General features: G+C 52.8%; 8 protein-coding genes across 8 annotated transcripts; 3 read left to right on the top strand and 5 right to left on the bottom strand.

Moving 5' to 3' along the window:
• Window positions 1-144: 144 nt before the first annotated feature.
• Window positions 145-920, top strand: NUO21 (NADH:ubiquinone oxidoreductase 21kD subunit; the record flags this gene model as incomplete). Its single annotated transcript, XM_049340668.1, has 3 exons — window positions 145-398; window positions 450-560; window positions 611-920. 3 exons carry the CDS (start codon window positions 145-147, stop codon window positions 918-920), a joined length of 675 nt encoding a protein of 224 aa, XP_049201550.1.
• A 576-nt stretch (window positions 921-1,496) lies between these two features.
• Window positions 1,497-1,813, top strand: J4E93_002726 (uncharacterized protein; the record flags this gene model as incomplete). Its single annotated transcript, XM_049340667.1, has 2 exons — window positions 1,497-1,598; window positions 1,649-1,813. 2 exons carry the CDS (start codon window positions 1,497-1,499, stop codon window positions 1,811-1,813), a joined length of 267 nt encoding a protein of 88 aa, XP_049201549.1.
• A 265-nt stretch (window positions 1,814-2,078) lies between these two features.
• On the bottom strand, window positions 2,079-2,870 carry J4E93_002725 (uncharacterized protein; the record flags this gene model as incomplete). The annotated part of the gene is made up of 2 exons (XM_049340666.1): window positions 2,079-2,711; window positions 2,766-2,870. 2 exons carry the CDS (start codon window positions 2,868-2,870, stop codon window positions 2,079-2,081), a joined length of 738 nt encoding a protein of 245 aa, XP_049201548.1.
• A 3,565-nt stretch (window positions 2,871-6,435) lies between these two features.
• Window positions 6,436-8,253, bottom strand: J4E93_002724 (uncharacterized protein; the record flags this gene model as incomplete). The annotated part of the gene is made up of 4 exons (XM_049340665.1): window positions 6,436-7,034; window positions 7,084-7,831; window positions 7,879-8,103; window positions 8,152-8,253. The coding sequence occupies 4 exons, from the start codon at window positions 8,251-8,253 to the stop codon at window positions 6,436-6,438; spliced, it is 1,674 nt and encodes a 557-aa protein (XP_049201547.1).
• Window positions 8,254-8,905: 652 nt separating this feature from the next.
• Window positions 8,906-9,952, bottom strand: J4E93_002723 (uncharacterized protein; the record flags this gene model as incomplete). Its single annotated transcript, XM_049340664.1, has 1 exon — window positions 8,906-9,952. One exon carries the CDS (start codon window positions 9,950-9,952, stop codon window positions 8,906-8,908), a length of 1,047 nt encoding a protein of 348 aa, XP_049201546.1.
• A 1,893-nt stretch (window positions 9,953-11,845) lies between these two features.
• Window positions 11,846-12,742, bottom strand: J4E93_002722 (uncharacterized protein; the record flags this gene model as incomplete). The annotated part of the gene is made up of 2 exons (XM_049340663.1): window positions 11,846-12,099; window positions 12,154-12,742. 2 exons carry the CDS (start codon window positions 12,740-12,742, stop codon window positions 11,846-11,848), a joined length of 843 nt encoding a protein of 280 aa, XP_049201545.1.
• Window positions 12,743-13,585: 843 nt separating this feature from the next.
• On the bottom strand, window positions 13,586-15,314 carry J4E93_002721 (uncharacterized protein; the record flags this gene model as incomplete). Its single annotated transcript, XM_049340662.1, has 7 exons — window positions 13,586-13,743; window positions 13,791-13,973; window positions 14,020-14,160; window positions 14,208-14,544; window positions 14,591-14,701; window positions 14,747-14,814; window positions 14,864-15,314. 7 exons carry the CDS (start codon window positions 15,312-15,314, stop codon window positions 13,586-13,588), a joined length of 1,449 nt encoding a protein of 482 aa, XP_049201544.1.
• Window positions 15,315-15,482: 168 nt separating this feature from the next.
• J4E93_002720 (uncharacterized protein) lies at window positions 15,483-19,178 on the top strand (the record flags this gene model as incomplete). Its single annotated transcript, XM_049340661.1, has 4 exons — window positions 15,483-15,656; window positions 15,707-18,759; window positions 18,811-18,976; window positions 19,026-19,178. 4 exons carry the CDS (start codon window positions 15,483-15,485, stop codon window positions 19,176-19,178), a joined length of 3,546 nt encoding a protein of 1,181 aa, XP_049201543.1.
• Between the last annotated feature and the right edge of the window lie 1,934 nt (window positions 19,179-21,112).

Genomic DNA, 21,112 nt, shown 5'->3' with positions numbered 1-21,112 from the left:
GGTCGTGCGGTCGGTGGTGAGGTTCGAGGAAGAAAGCTGCAGGACGGATTATGCCGGCGCCTTCGCCAAGCAACCACCCCAGCTTCATCCCATTGCATCGACATCACCAGCATTCCCGCCCGCCACGCCGACGACACAACCACCATGTCTGCCCTACCCAGGACAATTGCATCGCGACTGCTCGCCCCCGCCCTGCGGCCCTCCGCGACGAGGGTCATCGCCCCCTCCTTCCGCACCTATGCGACCAACGAGCCCACTCCCCACGGCCACAAGACGAGCTCCGAAGATGCGCCCGCCGTCAAACTCACGAGCGAGTCCACCCAGATCCGCGAGGAAAACGCCGCCGAGGGCATGAGGCACCAGCCAGACTACAACGTCGCCATTGACTACCGGACGTCGTGCGTCAACCGTGGATAAGGATAAGGCGGCAGATGGCTAACACGTCCCAGCAACTTTTCTCCGGTTCCCAAGCGTGTCATGGATGGCAGCGAGCCCGGTGACAGTGTTGCGGCTGCCGTTCTCTCCGGCGCCCCCACCGACCTCCAGGCGCGTACTGTTCGGTACAAGACATCCTTCACCCGACGTCGGACTTGATACTAATCGTTCCCAGCATCTACAAGCCGTCCAAGACAGCCACACAATCCGGCGACTGGAACGCCTCGCACTGGCTGATGGACTGGGACGTCCTTCCCAAGGGTCACCGATGGGAGAACCCGCTCATGGGCTGGCAGTCGTCTGCCGACTTCATGAACGGCCACCGGATACAGTTCAAGACCAAGGAGGATGCCATCAAATTCGCTAACAAGCAAGGCTACGAGTACTTTGTCCAGGAACCCAACAAGCGGAAGACCGCCCCCAAGGCGTATGCCAACTTGTTCACTCACAGCCCAAAGAAGCTCAAGATCATAACAACCAAGTAAGAGTTGGATTTGGCCAGGCGCGAAACAGCACTTGTACATACTGCATTGAATTACATTTTCAAGATATTTTCCTCCTGGATGTCCCGTATGTTGATGTTGATGTTCGAGCGTCCCGCATGTTGCCTGGCCGCCGCAACACCGCTCCCTCTGACGCGTTTGCAATTTCCTTATTGTCTTGAAACTGCACCGGGTCGTCGTAATCCCCATTGACGGCGACTTTAACGAGACAAACGCACACAGCCGCTAGCTATATATCAATATTTTCTGTCCCTCCGTCTCCGTCTCTCCTTCATCAATCTCTTCACCGTTGCCGAACCTCTTTGTGCAGCCATGTCTTCTTCACTGAGACTCGAGGTGAAGGGCAGCAGCCCCAGACTGCCCTTCACCTCTGCGCTAACAAAAGCTAGAAGCTATGTACAAACTTTTGAGCTTTCGTTTTGGTTCTCCAACCACCAAACCCCCATCTTCAGTTAGTATATTGTATGGCTTCGGCGTATCTTTTGCTAATGGCGATCAGCCACACCAGACTACCCAGTAGTCAGCAAAGCACTCCACCACACCAACCAGCCAGAAAAAATGGGTCGAGCAGGATACGAGACTACCTACGTCTGCAGCGACAAGGACTCTGCGGCGGCAGACGCAATTGCCATGCACGAGGTCAAGAGGGCCGAGGCAGCCGTAAGTACATCACTATCTCCTGACACTACCATGGCACTAACATCCAACAGGAGATCGCGGCCATCGAGGCTGCTGAGGCTGCAGAAGCCAAATTCATCAGGAGCAAGAAGTCTCGTGGAATCGTGGCCGCACGCAAGGCCGCCAAGGACAAAGCCACCACGCAGGCGGGTGCCTACGAGTCGGAGGGCGACTCAGACAAGACCACCAAACCCTGACAACCTCAGCACACAGCCAAGACAACTGCGGGCGACCGTCTCTCCTTGGCTCATCATACCCGTCTGGAAGCAGTATAAAAGTTGGAACCTGATATTGAAAGAAAGATACCCAAGCTTGATCAAAGCTGGTGGCATCTGTCTGGCAGCACATCACATTCGAAACTTGATTTTTGGAGTAAGGAATGGCATTAAGATACCCAACCCAGGCTTAGTTTAGCATAATGAAAAGTCATGAATTCGTTACAGTCTACCTCATCGCTCCACTCTAGTCTAGTAGTCTCCTCTCAACTATGCTCTGCCTCTTTGCCTTGACCGCGGCAGCTCCCTTGATTGCTGTCCGTGTGGCGTCGAAGAACTTGTTCGCCATCTTCTGTACACCCGTCTGCAAGTTGGGGTGTTCACCGTCATCTGTGTCCTTGACTGCGTCGAAGCCGGCGAAGTTGTCCACGAAGTAGACCGGGCTCTTCACGTTGCTCTTCTTAGGCATGTGCGTAGCCATGTAAGCGTTGAGGTCCTTGATGCCCTGAACGGCCTGGGCAGGGAAGCGCGCGGGGTCCAATGGAAGCAGGTTGGAGACGACGATCTGCATGTTGGGATTCTTCTTCCGCATTTGTGCGATAAGAATGTCGTACGAGGCGATGATGTCGTTGATAGGCCTCTTGCCGATGAGGACATCGTTGGTACCGAGGAGCATGAGAACGACATCCGGAGGGTTCTTGTCGAGCCAGCCAGGCAATTGGCTGTTCTTGACAATGTCGGCGGCTTGGAATCCGGGGTGACCTTCGTGATCCTGGTCGATGTTGGTCCCACCGCAGGTGCTCTTTTGGCCACCGACAAAGTCAAAGTTCGTCACACCTGCATCCCTAAGCTTGGTTTGGAGGTTGGCGCGCCAGCATCGCTTGAATGTGAGTCAGTGGATGGAAACTTGAAGTGAGGAAGGCGGGATACGTACCGAGACAATGGAAGCACCAAATGGCATGACCTTGACTGTCTTTTGAGCGCAGACTTCGCTGGCAAGGGTGAGGAGCCCGAGGGCGAGGGCGGAGATCTTGACCATCTTGTATAGGGATAATGTATAGAAGTGGTGAAGATTATTTCGTGGTTGTCTGAGTGGTTGACGAGTAATCAAGAACTCGAGAAGAGGAAGGCCGTGTTTCTATGTATTAATAGTAGCACGCAGTCGAGCCGTCGGTTGGGAAATCCGTGCGCGTGGGAAACCCCTCGTGCGTTGTGCCGTTTGTTATCGCGATTCCCGGTAAGGTCCTGAGCGTAAGGCGGCAGGAGCTTTGCGTGACCCGTGAAATGAGGCCAATGTATTTAGCAATCACCGAGTTCAAAGGGCCGTTATGATAGATTCCGTGAGCGTGTAGATATTTATTCCGAAAAAGTATAGTGAGCCAGGGGGCGAAGCAATATAAGTTATGCCAGTTCGTAGCAGTAGTAGCAAAGTAAACCTTGAATGTTGCTTGCTTGTGATGTCAACATCCAGGGATGTGAAGCAGCACCTTATATCTAATTCCCAGACACAGTACGGTGCACGCTAGCCCTGGAGACGTGATCAGACGACTGACGGCGGAGTAGACTGGCCGCTGTTTCCAGGCCTAAGCCCCACCCACCCCGCCCTTGCTCGTCGTCGCCTAGAGTGAAGAAACAAAAGGCCGGGTGCGGCGTACATGTGCTGGTCGCCGTGGAAGGAGGAAGCGGCTGTGCCTGGCTGAGGAAGGCTGGCTGTCCTACCCCTGTCAAGACCGTATCGGGAATAGATGACGCTAGAGTAGTCAGAACGCTTGGTCGGTTTGGGGAGACGGGAGACTAGATTGTAGGTCCAGATTACACTGTGCCGCTCGCGGGGCTTTACGTGTTGGTGATGCGCTGAACGGTATGCGTCTACCCATGCTATACGTTCAGTATCGAAGGACGTGAAGCCAGGCGTGAACAACAACAACAAAGACAGCACGCCGCAATCACACATGCCACAGCCAGTAGCAAGACCTGGTCGCAACAATGTTCGCGAGGTCTTCCAAATTGAGCCTGCAGGGTCTCAGAGGTCTAGCCTCTGCCGTCATAGAACCCTGCCGCGCGTGGAGCTTCCTAGCAATCTAACCATACGAGAAAGCTTGTCGGCAGATGAGCTTAAGATAGCTGCAGGGCCCATAAGCGTGCGAAAAAAACGGAGCGCAAGCGCAACACTTCACAAAGATTTGTTCATGGATATGGTAGAAGGAATTCCTCCCATTGGTCTTTGCGACGTTGCGCCGCCACCACTTTGCTCAAAACGAAAGAGCAAGGGTGATTTGGAACACTTCTGCGGTCGACAGGAAACGTGCGTGACACTGTCCGTGACAGAACGGCCGCTCCGCGCTGCGATGGCGGGGGTGGAAACCTACAATGACAGCTGATGACGGACTAGATTCCTCGAGACCGAATTCTCGAGGCAGGATTGCACCCAAGCGCCATCGTATTGAAGCAAGCTACTCACGTTCTCGACGTCGCGCTGCAGGACAATGTGTCTCACGAGACTGTCGTACCATCAAGTTGGGAGCCATGTCGCAGATAACTCCGCGGGAAAGGACACTTCAATGTCCGGCCAGCATCATCGGCGGCGTACGGCATCGTGGTGTTGGTCGGTCCTTGGTCGAAGGAGAGGATGTGGTGTGTCTGACCGGGACATGATCAACTTCCGTGGCTTACGCCCTCTCGCTAAACCACCGGCTCAAGTGCTGCAACATGTCCCCTATACCTGAACGGGACGCAAGCCACCTACACGTGCTACGACCTGCAGGTTCGCGCAGAGGGGCAAAAGGCCGCATTATCGGCGTTGGACAGCAGATTGTACTGTCAGCACTATGCTTGCACGCAGCGTGGTGTGGTAGCTCGAGTGCTCCCGAGGTTGATCTCTCACGAACCTGCAGCAATCAGCATCATACTCGCTATCTAGCTTCGCCCTCCTCCGCAGCTCCGCCTCTCCGCTCGAACAACACCAACACCAAGATCGTCTTCAGCCAGCCTTGCGCTTGGATCGCAGCGTAGATCGCATCCAGAACAGCGCTAGACGGCCGCTCCGCTGGCGATAGCGCGCTGTCGCTTAAACCTGGTGACCTGGCGTCTGGGCTCGCCCGGACGATCAATTATAGAATTTGCGCTTCGCTTTCGTATACAAGCCTGGAGTTTGGTTATACATCGGCGCACTGCAGTTCTGAGATGGATTTCACAAGTCTCGTGAACAGGCAGTGTATGCAGGGACTCTGAAGTGCGTCTATACTGCTGCAATGATGCACCGGTGCCGAGCCCGAACACTTGCATGTGCCCAGGGTACGTGCTGACGGGCCATAGCCGAGCGGGATCGAGGGTCAAATCGCGAATCGAAGCCGACTGAGCAGAAGATCTTCAGTGTAGAAAACGTCATTGGACATTAAGGTTTGGTAGTCTACATCCACTGAAGAACTTACATTGAACATCGACGATGTTCAGCGGGCGAAAGTAGGTTCAGGTAAACCATCTTCTCCCGATTGACAGCATATTAGCATCGCAAGCATAGCCAGGCCGCGGGGCTTGCGACCGCAAGGCGACCCATAGTCCTACCGCGATCCTACAAAGTACAACTTAGGCTATCTATGCAGTCCTTCAAATCTTACGACTGCGCCTCAACGGCTGGCTCATAGCATCCATCGCAGCCTATATTCCTTATGAGCACAGGTCGAGAGCAGGAGTAATCCACACGTTGTTTTCGGGGAGATTGCAACCATCTACCAATGACGTTCTATCAAGGAGTGATCAACGTATGGCTGAAACAGCCCAATCTTGTTGCTACCACTCCAACATAATAGACTGCCCTCCACGATCGTCACAGAGAAACGCAACATTCACAACGCGCTACCGCTCTGCTATGACGACACATCGAGATGAAGCAAGTTTGTAGATGTAGCAGATTCGTACGGGATATCGATGCGAGATATGAAGCGTCTACGTTTCAGTCGTTGCTACAAAGTTTAGCTTAGAAGGAGATTCGTGGTGTAATTATCGTGAAGTAGAGCGGGACAAACGCATCGGATGTCTCGGCTGGCGACCTGTTCCGTTGAGAAGGACTATGGCAGGTATGACGAGAGTGTTTACAATATTGAACCTTGGTTCTATCGGCGTCTGCACAGTCATCCATCAAATATACTCGGCAAAGTTTGTGCTATGAGAGATCGAAAGACTTGTTTGCACTTCTACATGCGCTATATTATCGTACACTGTATACATTTGAGATGAACATGCCCATACATTTGGGTGCTTCGGACTTCGCCATCTGCCTGCACTAAGCTAAACATGAATCATCGTACTTATTGAACACATGCCCCCTATACTGTGTTGATTTCGACGAGAACATAAAGGAACACATGTCAACCCTAGCATCGTGCATAAATTGCAATGAATGGTAGGCATGCCATGACAATCGACAGAAGAGAACGCCCATCCATAAGGCGATTGCAGAAGAATGGCGAAAATAGTAACGATGTAGCTCCTCATACGTATGCCTGTATAACCATAGCTAGAAACTATAGATGGGGGTCAGTAAGGCTGATGAAGAGCCATGCGATAGACTCTGACCGATCAGATTGACATACGCGATAGTCAACTCACAAATCAGACCCTGAAATATCGCTGATCAGGTTGGGACCGAGCACTGAGTCCTGCGTCTCAGTCTCAGTCTGCGCTTCGGGTTGGGTTTGACCCGGAGGCAAACATTGTCCAGACGCGAGTATGCCCATACCGTCAAAGAGATCATCCTTATGAGATTCATGAATGTTGTCAGTCCCGTCTAGGCCATACGACTGCGGGGGCTCGTCGGAGTAAAGAGCGCTGGAGACGAGGGAGTGTCGATCCGCCACCTGTTTTTCGGCGCTCGACTGTCGGTATTGCGCAATCGGTATGATGGACATCCCTTCATTCTCCTCGATGAGCGGCTCGGGACCTGTGTTGCTGGGGTTTTCCTTATCATCATGATCATAGTTCAGTGGTGATGCTTCCATTGCTTCGCGCGCTAGCTGGTCTTCGAGTTTCTCTTCAAAGATTTCGAAGGCATCGCCTGGAAAGATAGGCCAATAGTCTCGATCGTGGTTGAGGTATCTCTTTCCTGGAGGAAAGTGCCAGACATCCATCCCTTCCCGGCGTCGAATGCCATGGCCAGTAGTATCAGCTATAAGCAGCGAGCGCAGGGGTGTAAGGGCGACAGTAGCTATATGCTGTCAGTAAGTCTTAATGTCGAAGGGAAGCTGACCACCTACAAGCGCTGGACTCAATGTTGTTGCCGTCCTCCACACTAGCGAATACGGGCGCACCACTGGAGTCTAAGTCCAACGCATCGGATGTATCGTAGTCGGCGGGGCGCGATCGCCTTCCATGGGTTGCTTTAAACCTCTTCTTTCCTTTGGGGTTGGGTGTTGAATCATGTTCAGAATTCGCACGCTTACGAGAGAGCTTCTTGTGTTTGTTGTTCGAGATCGGTCTGTCGTCTTCATCGCTGGATATGACGAGATACTTGTCCTGAGGGTGTATACCCATATCATACGATGCCTTGACACCCGAGACATTGCGTGTAGACCGTCTCGTACCCTCGGTAGGTATTGGTCGCAACTTTGTCTGCTTGTGTGCCTTGCTCTTCGTCTTTCGCTTCAGTATCTCCTCCTCATTTTCTCCCTCGCTCTGTGCGTCGTCCGACTCGGTCTCATTAGCGTCGGTATCGAGGATGCTAGAAGCCTCATCCGATTCGCCAGACTCGGGGACTGGCTTTTCTCCATGTGCCGAGCGACGTTTAGCAGCCTGAGAGGGTCGAATGGCATCATCCATGGGGTGGTACTTCACGCCGTATACGAGCTTACTCTGTGTTCGGCTGCGCAAGCTATAAGACGAGGTAGGTACGGCGGAAGCGGGTGGTGTCATCGGTGACTTGTTGGATTCGACGACATTCTCAATGCCAGCACTAGGCGGAGGACTGGTGCTACTGTCCCTGTTCCCAGAAGATGGCGTGATTTGCTGTATACGTTAATCAAACTATACCACAGAATGAAGGACAGACTTACCGGTGTCTTCATAGGATCGGGAACACCTTGGCCACTCTCCTCTGGGTGGAGAAAGACAGTACTGCCACTGCTGATTGTTTCGCTAGAATGACTGGAGCCGCGTCGTTCGGAAGCTTCTTCGGACGCAATTGAGAATTTACTGGCGCCGTCGGGCGCTTCGCCTGCGTGACGCGATTCGATAGAGGTTTCTTCTCGACTGATGCTTGCATCTGCTTGGACAAGCAACTGTGTCGCGTTAGTGTAGCCTACGCGGGAAGTGAATGATTCACTCACAGCGCGATCTTTTTTTGTAGTCTCACCCGTCACTTGAGGATCATCTTCTATCAACGAGGAGAAATCGAATACATCAGCTGTATCCGCTTGCGACGAAGCCATTTGGGTAGTTGACGGTAGTGATGGTAGAGGAGTTAGCGAAGCTCATGCGAGTGGAGATCGGGGGAGAAAGTGAGAGATGATAATGCGTGGGGAGAGAATATGCATCGCAAGGCAGGCGCGCTGAACGCGTCGAACGCGCGCTCCTCCAACGTTCCTTCCCTGTTTGCGCTCTTGGGTTCACGAGGAAGGAGCGAGTGAAAACATCGCCTCGGGGAGATGTCGGGTTTCACTGATCACAACTTCGAAGGACTTATTATAGAACAATGACTGTGCTGTGAGCCAGTATGACGTGGAGCAATCGTTCAAATTAGTTGGACAACAGTAAAGATGATAATGTGCTATGGAATAAAGCAACGTTCTCCCAACGAACGTGAATTGTCTTGCGACAGTATGCATGAATAACTTGGAGATAGAATAAATTCGCTAGAAGATAGCAGCAACGATGCTTCGCTGTAAGACGCCGACACCCAAGAGATGTTTAGTGATGCATGTGGATATAAGCCCTCGCCCCCCATTTTCGTCCCCAACATTATGCATGAAAATAGACGCATGCACCCGCAATGCATTCGAAACGCCGTGATGAGAGCAATGGCTGAGATGGAAATCGCTTGAACGCATGAAAAGAAATGACAAATGGATGGAATCAGGAGGATCAGCCTCGACGATTCAGTCGCGAGGTTAGCCGGACAGGCGGCAGTACGAAGTCGTCATCGTCGTCGTCTTCATCAACCTCAATGTCGACAATCTTCAGTGGTTGTGGGGTAGTTACAGGCTGTGTTGCCAATGTGGTCTTCGGTTGAGTATCGAGTTCGGGTGGTGGTAGTACGGATTGCGATGGGTCTTTCCGGTATGTCATCTCAGGCTCTAGGGAAGACATGGATGTGTCGGAGGTCTCGTGCGCCTGTAATTCGGGTGGATGCTGTGCCTTGCGTGCGTTACACTTCTCCACCTCGATCTTTGCCGTCTCCAACACAGTCTCAAAGTTTTTTCGCACTCCTTCCAGCTCTGTTCTGCAGTCGCCGTCACGGAGTGTGAGATGCGCTGACTTCTCGCACAGCTCTTGAGCTTGCTCTAATGTCTTGTCCGAGGTATCGAACAGCACGACGGGTGTGTCTACACCACTGCTGACGCCCAATCTACCGCTTCTCCTGGCTGCCGATCTTGCGCGTAACGATGACATGCGGGCTCGGTAGTTGATTTTGGATAGGTCGATCTCTTCGTCGTCGTCGTCCATGTCATCCTCCTCTGCGCTCGACTCTGCCTGGGAGGCCATCTCATTCATTCTGGCCTCCATCTTGGCCTTACGTAGCATGTTGCGTCCAGTCCCTATTGCCCGCACGAGCAGTTCGAACGACTTCTGCATGTCTCCATCGTAGTTGACAACCACCATGGTTCGAGGGCGACGACGGGCAGTGCCAGGTTCGTGGCCGGACGAGACGGAAAGCGACTTTCGTTTGCGACTTGGGACGGCGTCTGGAGGTGTTGCGTTCGAAGGCGCTGCGTCCTCTGCGATGGCGTCTAGGGCTGGTCGTATGGACGCGGTGGAGTCGGTCCGCTTCCCGAACGGGGACTGCGATACGGGCACTTTGGTGTTATCGGCCTGCATGGCCGTGACCTTCTCTTGGATGCTGGCAATGTCCTGCAGCCATTGCGGCAGGTTGTCCTGGAGGAACACGAACGACTTCTCAATGTCGGACATGGTGGGCGAGGGTTGATCGGGGTTTCGGGGTTAAGCGGCACGAGTGGTGGTGGTAATGGCAGGGACGGATGCAGACGGGTTATTGCATGGAGCAGCGACGGCGACGGTGACGGCGACGAAATTGACGTGAGTGTCGACCAGCGAGCAGTGAGGCGGTGGATGTGGATTAGGGGAGCAGAAAGGGCGCGGTCGGGGTACGTGTGCAGCGTTGGGCGGAGAAATAGTGGCAGACGATCAGCGATTACTTATGGGGAGAGACGGCTGACGGGCAGGGAGTGCGTCTGCTACGAGATGCGATCAACGGGGCCAGACTCACAGACCCAACGGAGTCGTGTCTACCGGCATGCGAGTGGGACGATGGTGGTACAAGGCCACGGCGGTGCATTGCATCAAGAAGAAAGAGGGGGCAGCCAGAAAGCAACGAGACGGCCTTGCATGGGCGCGGGTGCAAGGTGCAGGGAGCCTACTCCGCTTGCAAGAGGTATGGGGTACCGCAGCAACGGTTCGTCGACCCTTGGCGGTGATCGAACAGGGCGCTCGGCCTTATTGCAGACGAGTCGCCAGATTACAAGATTCAATTACCTCACTCCTTGCGCGCCCGGGTGTGTCGTCGTTGCGCGCCCACATGGCCGACGCCGTACAAGATCGATCCCACTGTCACCGTGTTTCGCATGGCTTCACGATAACGCACCTACACACTTCACCTGTCGCAATCCACTAGCCGGCAGGGGCACCGCTTCTTAGCCTGGCTCGCATGCACATGATCTCCTCGAGTTGCGATGACAGCGCGAAACATCCCTCTCGGAGCACACCCGCCGCCGGTCCAACGGTGCCAGCTCACCCCATTCATCGACCTTGGCGATAGCGCGCATATGAGTTCCGCCCGGCGGCTATTACCTCCAGTCAGCACGATGGCGGCGCGTCCTACACCCGTGCCGCAGCGCCTCAGCCGAAACGAAAACAGGGTGCCCTTTGGCTTCTTCGCAACTTTGCGAATTGCCTACCAAATGCGGTAGTCGCAACGAGCATCCCACATGTCCGTATCGTCGTCCGTACCCATCCGTTCTTCCCAAAGTGTCCACGCACATGACGCAGACACTGTCCATGATCTTGGTCCTGTGTAAAATGATGACTTGCTGTGCACAGTCCAGTGACCGACCTGCTTGTGCTCGCGAACGATGCCCGGCTAGGAAGGCGAGTGCGCGCACCTGACCTGTTGAAATGCGTACCAATACCGTTGGACTGCTAACCGTTGAAGCTTACCACACACGCAGCTGTGCGCCTGAACGTTAACGCACACATCATTATTTAGATTGGCCGCCTAGGTTGATCCCAGGCAGTTGACAGCTACGCACCGCATCGATTACTGCTTCAGGCAACCTGGCGACTGAAATAGCGCACCCTTGTCATGCGGGTAAGGGGCCTGCTCAACACGCGTTTCGTTTCGCACGTCTGCTTTTTGATGTCATCAGCCCAGGGACTTGCGATGAACAAATCTCCTACCCAGGTTTCACCTCCCATATCGAAGGAAGAAAAACATCTTACTTGTTTATGTTGCCGTACTGAGTTGAAAACAGTTTCTCTCACCAGGTAATTCTAAACTGTGCTCAACAAATTTGTCATCTGTAGGCGATTATTCAAATCAACAAGGGCCATGGTTATGGTCGCCGACCTGAGCCACATTGTGGGGAAGACTGCATCGGAACCACCCATCAGCCATGTGCATCCAGCAAGGGTCCACGGTCTCTGTGACAAACGAGTTACACAGCACAACATACGCTCGGCCCGATCAAGGCACCGAATAATGCCTGGGAACTCGTGGTATTGTTTCGAACATTCGAAATGCTAGAACTCTTTCGAACCCATATTCATGCGTGCCGTTCAACAGCGCTCTTACGGCCAGAGCTCCTCAGTCCTCCATCCAGCGTTGGCCCTTGCGCTCTCGTCGAATGTGTATCTGTATCTCCGTGCCTTTGCTGGGTCGCTGAGATCCGTCTGCTCCACCGAGTCTGGCACAATCACCACGAGGCGGAAGTTCTTGCGTGCCACGGGGTCTTGTAAATCATCGACCTTTGAGCCAAGGGCAAGGTTCTTGTCATCGAATGGTTTGGAGGTTGGCTGGCCGGGTGGGGGGTTCTTGAATGAGCCTGAGATAACTTGTTAGCAATTTACAAAGTACAGAAGACAGCAGCTATTCTTACCCTTGATGCCAGGACTCTGGTTACCAAAGAAACCAGTTAGCTCCCTCTGCCAGCTGAAGTCGCCTTCCTTGCCCTCATCGACAATCCTCATTCTCTTTCCCAGCTCGCTCTTGACAGTCCTCACACCACTACTCTCGTCATCGCCCTCAATATCGGGTGCAATGATGAATGCCCTTCCCTTGATCCGCCATTGTGTACCAGTATCAGCATTCCAGTACACAGCCTCTACAGGGCCTCCACCACCACTGCCCTGCACTTGATCGCTGCTCTCAGCGTGCCCCGCACTCGTCGCGAATATCTGTCCGACCTTCTCCATGCGTACATCCGTTGTAAATGTTGGACAATCGCTCTGGTAGACTTGAGGGTTGCGCTCCGCATCGTTGTGCTTGTTCTCTGGTAGCTCAGCCCAGAAACCGCGGTGGATGCAGTATCGCACGCGGGGCACGAATGGTGTAGGCGAGCCCTTGGGCGCTGCGTCGAGCGTTCCCAACACGAATTCAGGTGACTTCATTTTGGAGATGTGCTCGCTGAACAGCGACTTCCATGGCGCAGGCGGGAGGGCCGATGCTGAGGGTGCGGTGGTAGACATCGTGCGTAGAAAGCGCGAAAGGCGGCGGGATGCTGTGCGTGAAGCTATGATGGCTATTATGAGTAGATGATACTGTGTTAGTCGTGATGATGGAAGTCAATTGAGCTCTGAAGCTACAGACTATTTGATGTGTCGGAGAATGATGTCGTCATCACCTAGATCGGTACCTGCGCAATCGTGCAGATTCAATGAGGTCAGTAGCCTTTGTCTAGGCTAGTGCAAGTACCTGTGCGGCTCTTCGACATGTGTTTTGTAGAAAAGCAACTAAGAACGATGATATTTGTGAACACTCAGAGCACATCATGTACGCAAGAGCTGTATGCTGGCGAATAATCGCTCCCGTGGGGTTGCGGGGTATCCGAATAACACCGCGTTCGTCATCAGCGACAACGCGAACCCAGAAGATGGGGAGTCCCAGATTGTCACATTTGCAATAGAAACAGGTTCAAGTTCCAGTATTGAAGGCGGCACCAACTGAATCCGTACTCAAACTTAACATCCTTGTCTATAGAAAGGATTGCCCTAGGGCACATGCTAATCATGCCACACAGCATCCCGATACCCAGAGACCGTTCAGCAAGTCAAGATCTGTGTACAACATTGTACAGTGGGCGTCTGGAGCAGCACAAGTCGGCGACCTGGACAACGTCGCTTCGCTAAACTGACAGGAGTTTGCTGCTCAAGTGGTAGGACAATCTGCCTTTGCGAGATGGTCGAAACATTTGGCGGGTACGAGCGATGTATACGATTGTGACCCGAATGACTTGTACAATATGTTGCAATATGCTGTGTTTGGTCGAAGCTGTAGTAACGCTGTTCCTCTTGTTCACATCTGTAGATCTCTCAGGCCTTCTTGAAGAAACTGGCTATGCTTCCTTGGCCTTTCTTGCCAGCATTCTTCGCTTTTGCCGAGCTCGTTGGCTTAGCTGGCGCTGGCTTCGCCTTCTTTGGTGCAGGTTCTTCTTCCGAGAAGGACTCCCAGACGGCCTCTTCCTTGGTCACTATGCAAAGTCAGTGGGAGGGCAATCAGAGTGCACTGGCTACTTACCAAGATAGCCATCCTCATCCTTGACCTTTTTCTTCTTCATCACTCGTCTCCGGCCGCGTCTGCGACCGTTCTCCACTGTGACAGTAGCTTCGCCCTCGGTTGGCTCTGTGGTATCCGTCGCCGCTGTTGAAGGAGCTTCAGGCTGAGATTCTGCTGTGGCTGGTGCATCCGGCATTTCTTCATCTACACAAGTCAGACGCTGCGATCATATCCAGCTTGAAAGACTTACCGTCATCTTCCATCATCTTGCGCAGTCGTTCGGCTCGCTCCTCTCGAACTTTGCGGGCTGCCTCAATCTTCTCCTCGTCGATCTTGATCTCGGGCTCATCATCGGGATCACCTTCATCCTCGGACATACCTTCCATTGGTTCTAGCCAAGTTAGTCGTGTAACCAGGAAAGATTGCCCGTGTACGTACCATCCTCAACCGGCGCTGGGGTGGATTCTTGTGACTTTTCCGCTTCTTTCGCCTTCGGCTTGGCCTTTGCAAACGACTTGAAGAGATCACTTGTCGCCTTGTCTTTTTTCGCCCCGGACTTCGAATCGCTCCTCTTCAGTGTAGTAGACCCCGCAGAGGGTTGCGGCGTTGAGCGACCGGATGTATTGTCTTCGGACGCGCTTCCTCTTCTCGCAGACGAGGACGTCTCCTTGTCCTTCGTCGCAAAAGCGAAAGTGCCCTTTCCGGCAGGCTTCGTGATGATCTTCGCAGCGGGCTTCGATGTAGCAGTAGGAGGAGCATACTTTGCAGTTCTTCGCTACAACGATGTTAGCGCGCCCGTGTAGCTGTAGCCATGTCCGTACCTTGATGTGTTCGTTTTGAATGGAACCGTATGTTCTCCACCGCTCCAGAGGATCTTCGTCTGCATACTCTGTTACAACCTCATGGTTGCACAAAGACAGTACGCCGACAGCCTATATGTCTTAGTATTGGTCCTGAAGCCTCCCAGGATTTCGTACCTTGAGCGGGCCGGGCTCCACACTGTAAATGTGAGCCGTGGATCCATCTTCAAACTCCGACCTAGTCTCTAGTGAAGCTGTTAGCTAGGTCCTGCCCGGAGCATATGCCAAACGTACTTTCCAAGTCTTCTTCGCCTACCAATACAATCTTGGTCTCTTTCACACCTTCAGGTGCGGGTGTATCTTCGTCATCGGAGTCGCTAGTGTAATCGGAGTCTTCGCGCTCTTCTCGTTCGGGCATGGAGCTCATAAAGGGCGAGCTGCGCATGTCGGCGTCCTCACGCTTCTGACGGTGGGCGCCATTGGGTCTTGCGATTCGTTTGGGTGTGCCAGTCACGAGGTAGGTCGCGTGCACCGACTTGGGTTTCCGCGCATTCTGGTTCTTTTGGAACTCGAAGAGCATCCTGTATCGTGTGAGCCGGCATTCAGATTCTGGCAAGAGCTGCACGAACCGTTTCGCTGTGTTGACATTGCTGCTGGTCGCTCTGCTGAGCAGCCTGTAGGTGACAGGCCTCTGCTCGGTAATTACCCGCGCAACGAGAAAGTCGTTGTAGTCTTCTCCCGCCATTTTGTGTTGTAGTGGCTGACGTAGTCGTCGCAGTGGTGATGGCGGAAGAAGTAGCGAAAGCGCGTCGCGGGGTTGACTCGGAATCACGCGTCGTGCCTGCCAGAACTGACTCGGCGAACAAGGCACCCATCGTCACCCGCAAAGTGCATCCCAGCTCCACCTTACTCCATGATGAGCGCCGGAGAGGACGACGACCTGAAATTACAGCGAGCATCTGCATCGCTCCTGTCTGACTTCGAGAGGCTGCTACCGCGACTACTGCGGAAACGGCAGCATGGCTCTGCCCTTGGTCCCGTCCGCCAACATGTTAGAACAGCAGACATGCACAAGGCATGCAGCTTGGTACAAACCCTATCCATGAATGTTCTCAATGGCTGTCTGACCTTTTCCAGATAGAGCCATTCCAGGAGGACCCCCAGATTCTAGACACCCACCTCAAAACCTTCATACCTCCACTCGTCGCCGCCTACTTAGAAGCAATATCGGCGAGCGCCACAGAAGAACCGAAACCAGGATTTGTGACTCTTGCATACGCCATATGCTCCGTCTTAAATACGTTCTGTAAAGTCCGAGGCGAAAAGGTCGTCAAAGGCTTCTTCAACAACGAACCACGTCATCTCGAAGCAATCTTGGGCGAGTTAGAAGCGATCGGCGTTGTCAAATCTGAAAATGCCGATGCGTTACAGCAGGAGACATCCCGGCCCTGGATCCAGCGCTACGTGCTGCTACTATGGCTCTCACAATTGCTACTGGCGCCCTTTCCCCTGGAGTCTATGTCCGGTTTACAGGTTTCTGCAGAAACACCTGTAGCTCTGGGGCTGAAGCTCCCAGCTGAACTTCCTGGTGTCACTCTTCGGGTAATTTCTCTTTGCATGTCAGGACTTCAATCCCCAACAAAGGAAAGAAGCGCCGCTGCAAGTCTTCTAGTGAGGACATGCGTGCGACCAGATATGCAAAAGCTGGGTTTACTGAATGCCATGGTCCAATGGTCGCTGTCTTTCTTCACAGACATATCCGAAGAGAAGACCGACATACATCAGTGTCTCGGAGTTCTCTCATTCTTGTCAGGGCTATTGGCCTCCGCTACGAATGAAGAGCTTGGCCCTTTCCTCGCTGCCATATACCTATCCTGTAGGAAGATTCTGGATCAAGAGAGTCTCGCTTTCGTCAAGTCATCAGCTGTAGCTCGAAAGCTGGTTGTTAAAAGCTTGCGCAATATCGTCTTGCACTGCCTACAAGCGACGTCAACCCTTCCTGGACTCGATTCAACCGTGGTGTTGGAAGAAGTCATCGAATTTCTTCTTGAAGCACTCGCGGACGGTGACACGCCAGTCAGATACGGTGCTAGCAAGGCGCTCAGCATCATCACTCTCAAACTGGACGCGGAGATGGCCAGCGAGGTCGTCGAAGCAATACTTGGCTCGCTCACAGAGAACATCTACTGGCAGGGGTCCAAGCGCAATTTGAACAGCGTAAACCCACTCCGATGGCACGGTTTGACTTTGACGTTGGCTCAGCTTCTCTATCGCAAAGCAATCTCTACCAGCCATTTGGCGGACGTTCTCAACGCTCTCCTACTTTCCCTCGGCTTTGAGCAACGGTCGCCTACTGGAGGGTCCATCGGTACGAACGTACGCGATGCAGCTTGCTTTGGTATTTGGGCGCTCTCTCGCCGCTACCCCACCACTGATCTCCTTGCGGTGGAAACTGCGACAATAAGAGCTTCTGAGCACCTCAGATCGTTACACGTGCCTCAAGTGCTGGCAATCGAATTGGTAGTTGCTGCTTGTCTTGATCCAGCAGGCAACATCAGAAGAGGATCATCTGCTGCGCTTCAAGAACTTATAGGTCGCCACCCCAATACGATAGAAGAGGGCATACCCCTCGTACAAATAGTCGACTTCCACGCTGTCGGGCTCCGCCAGCGCGCAATGTGCGAAGTGGCGATCAAGGCTGGAGAGTTACAGTCTCTGTACTGGGAGGCCCTGTTCGGTGGTCTTTTAGATTGGAGAGGAACCGGCTCGTTGGATTCAGACTCACGTCTATTTGCAGCTGAGGCCATTGGGTCTCTTTCCAAGGCTCGGTCTCCTGCGGTAGTGCAGAAAATGTCTGATCAAGTCCGCGACAAGCTCGCGGCGTTACGACCTCGCGAGGTTGAAGAGCGCCAAGGGTTAGTGACTGCTCTTGCGACCCTCGTTGACACGACAGTGGCTTTGAATATGGATCAAGCGCCCGACAATCCATATGCGTCCTTGATGGCCCTTTGGACTTTATTCTCAAAAGAACTAGAGCTTGAAGACAAGGCATTCACTTCGCCGGCATTGCGACCACAGTTCACCGCATCATCAGTATGTACATTTATCGGAGCAATCTCAAGACTCACCAATAGAACTCTCAGCGAGTTTTGGCCTTCAAACCTACCCGTGGCACAGGTTTGTAATCTGTTGGACCTTTGTCTCGCGCGTCATGAGGAATCAGTCCTCGATGCTATTGCTGCCGCAGTTCCTGCGGTAGTCTCATTATTACCTAGGTTACCGGGGTCTGACACATTTGGCGTCGTGATGTCATGGCTGCTGCGTTTGGAAAATGAAGCATCGTACAATGGGTCGCGATGTTCCGGACATGCGATCGCCCTGGGAGCTGCGCATGGCAGCTTGGACAGCCTGGCATCCGACACTGAAAGGGACGTCCTCCAGCGGCGGATCGTAAAGGTACTTACGTTCAGGTGCACATCAGCTGTGGCGATCGAAGCCCGAACGGTGGCATTACGTGCTCTGCGTTGTTTGCTTGGGAGCAAGAACCCTGGTTCAACTCAGCTGGCTGCCGACGTCGAAGACCAGATCGCGAGCGCCTTGCACATTGCACTTAACGACTATACCATTACAGAACGGGGAGATGTCGGGTCACTCGTCCGACTCGAGGCCTTGAATACCGTGCGCTTGGCTTGGGCATATGGAATACTCACCGAGAAACGCAATGAACGTGAATACGATATCTACGCCGACATCGTTCGGTTATCTCTCGAAAAGCTTGACAAGATGCGCATGAACGCCGCTCAAGTCCTCCAGCTGAGAGAACCCGGTGCCGCGACCACAGACGAGGTCTCCTCTCGGACTTACTTCCTGAAGGCATTGATGTCGTTACAAACAGCGAAAACCTCTACGATCAGAGAAGCTATCTGTGTTGGCTTTGTCAGCTCCGCGGGAATGGGCTCCGAATCCGTGGTGCAGAATTCACGAGCGGCTTTGCTGGACTTTGTCGATCTCTTACAAGACGAAGATACATCCGACGTTACGCACTTTGCCTTGGTGGACTTTGCAAACTGCTTCCTGACACTGCTAAAAAACAACATCACCAACGATAGAGTTTTGCTCCCGCTTCTAGAGGTCATAGCTTTCTTGTTCGACATACAGGTCATGCAGCGTCTACAGTCTACCTCTTTCAAGTAAGGGTTCCTTCTTTGGTGTTACGTATGTGCATGCGCTAATCGTGTTAGTTTCCGAGCACTTCTCTCATATACGCAGAAAGCACACTTCAAGTCCACGCATATGCAGAAGCTTCACCTCGCGCTGGATGTGTATCGGGGCTTAGGCGTCATCCCAATGACCAGGAGCGATACGCTAACCAAAGCTGTGAGCATGCTGTTACATCCATTCCCGAAGGTATGCATAAGATATTCTATTGCCGTTGGTTTACGTTAATGAGGTTTAGGTACGCATCACAACAGCTGAGACTCTCTGGTACTTGACACACGAGGGAGGGTTGAAGCGTCACGACTGGACATTACCATCGAAGAGTCTGAAGCCAGCCGTAGATGAGATCAAGACATGCATCGCGACAACACCGGCTCAAGCGCCATGCTGAGTACCCGTTACCTGGGATTAACTTACGACTCTTGGTCTTCAACGCAATCTATGCCTTTTATCTTGAATCTTTTTTTGGTCCATTACTCAAGCGATATGAGCCTCCCGATCAAGCTGGAATGTCTTCTGTCCTTGATGGCCCTTTACGCGGAGTACGATAATCGCCCGTGTCTTCCAGCTGTGACGAGTGGCGCGAATGACCATGGGCATTTAACCATTGGCCTGTCAAAGTCTGGCGCTATACCCTGCAATTCTCATGTACTGTAGAGGCGTTGCAGGGCGCTATACCCTGCTGCGAAGGTGGGGGCTGGGGGCCGCTTAGTGTTCGGTGGCACAGATGGACAGGCGCTTGTGTCAACGCGCATTCCCTCCTCTACCATCGTCCCGAGTTGTGTTGCACCTCCCACTTCAATCCTGATACCGACAATTAATCGTCATCCACAAGAAGCCGATACCATGTCGCAAGACGCAGATGGTTCGAGCTACAGCGCCGATGATGAACGAATCATCAAGATCAGGCTGAACAATGACAGATTAGACCAAAGTGTGTTGGCTGCAAAACGAGCCACAACACAATTTCAAGGGGCCTCGAAACATGATCAGAACAAGTTCGCTGTCGCAGCATCGATGGTCTATACCCCAGCTGACGGAGAAGCTCAACGGCTTCGGATCATTACCAGGTCAAAGCGGGACACCAGTGGAACGAATGATACGAGATCTGAACACTGGTTGTACGTCAATCTTTCCAGTGGCTGCATAATGCTAACGATATGCAGGCACATCCAAACTCACTGCATAGATTTCGATGCGTTTGCGGTACGCTTCTACCCCTAGACCACTGGCAGCAATCTAACGATCATGAAAGAAAGCCGCAGTTCATTTTGCGCTTGACTACGACGAAGACGCCATACCGGTTGTGCTCTCTTTTTTGAAACACATCAAGGTTGAATGCACAGAGCGAACCTCACACGGCAGCTATATACGGCCGAACACAGTACTGCGATATGACGGGACCGACCCTACACAAGCCCAGAAACCTGACATATCTGCTATCTTCGTTGCTTTTCCATACTTTGACATTGGTGCGCTTCATCCCTCTCGTGCACCAAAAGATACATCACTACACGAAACTCGGTAAGTTTGCAGCTCGCAACGGCTCGTATAAGCAAAATACTTTACTGACGTGTTGCTGGATGGTGCGGCAGAGGATTGTCCCAGTATACATATCCGCAAGAAGCTGCACAGGGTCGGGATGACGAACAAATGTTCAAGAAGTTCAAGGGTGTAAGAAGGGGAGACACTCTCCGGGTTCCCCAATTCTGGTCCATGGTCGTACAGTCACACCTTATTATCACCTGCGGACCGAGTGCTCTCCACGAACTCTTTGACGGCAGTGTTGAGTTCATCTCTGGGGACTACCTTCGTACAGACGGACCCAGTCTAATTCAGGTCACCGATTTCTACGGACAAGTCACGTACCTACCGCTCAAGCTGTGCTCAACATAAGCCGCACTACGTCGTAACATTGAGAGCAAGTGTCTCGACGACAGCGAAGAAGATAGCGAAGACTATGTCATACATCTGGGGTCAGATGACTCAGTACTGGAGGCAGACCAATGGCCATACATCATGAAATCCGAGCGATCGGCAATGATTTTTTTGCGTCTCAATCGGAAGAGCACGAGCAGGGATATCTCCTTGATCGATCGTTCACGTAGTGAACAAGGAAAGATTGAGTATGGTGATCTAAGCTCCGAACATAACTCAACAGATGAAGACAAGACTAAAGCACTTATCCTAAGGCGACATTTGTAAGCGGTTACCAGCCGAATGAATCCACTCTTGGCCTCCCACTGATGTTTATACAGCAATGATATCGAGCAGAGTCGCCAATCCAAATACGTTGGCGCAACCAGTGAACTTTTAGCAAGACAA

Source organism: Alternaria ventricosa (genome assembly GCF_023758065.1).
Source record: "Alternaria ventricosa strain BMP 2768 chromosome Unknown scaffold_4, whole genome shotgun sequence".
NCBI classification, from domain to species: domain Eukaryota; kingdom Fungi; phylum Ascomycota; class Dothideomycetes; order Pleosporales; family Pleosporaceae; genus Alternaria; species Alternaria ventricosa.
Note: the sequence above shows the minus strand (reverse complement) of the source record. Positions and strands in the feature narration are given on the sequence as shown.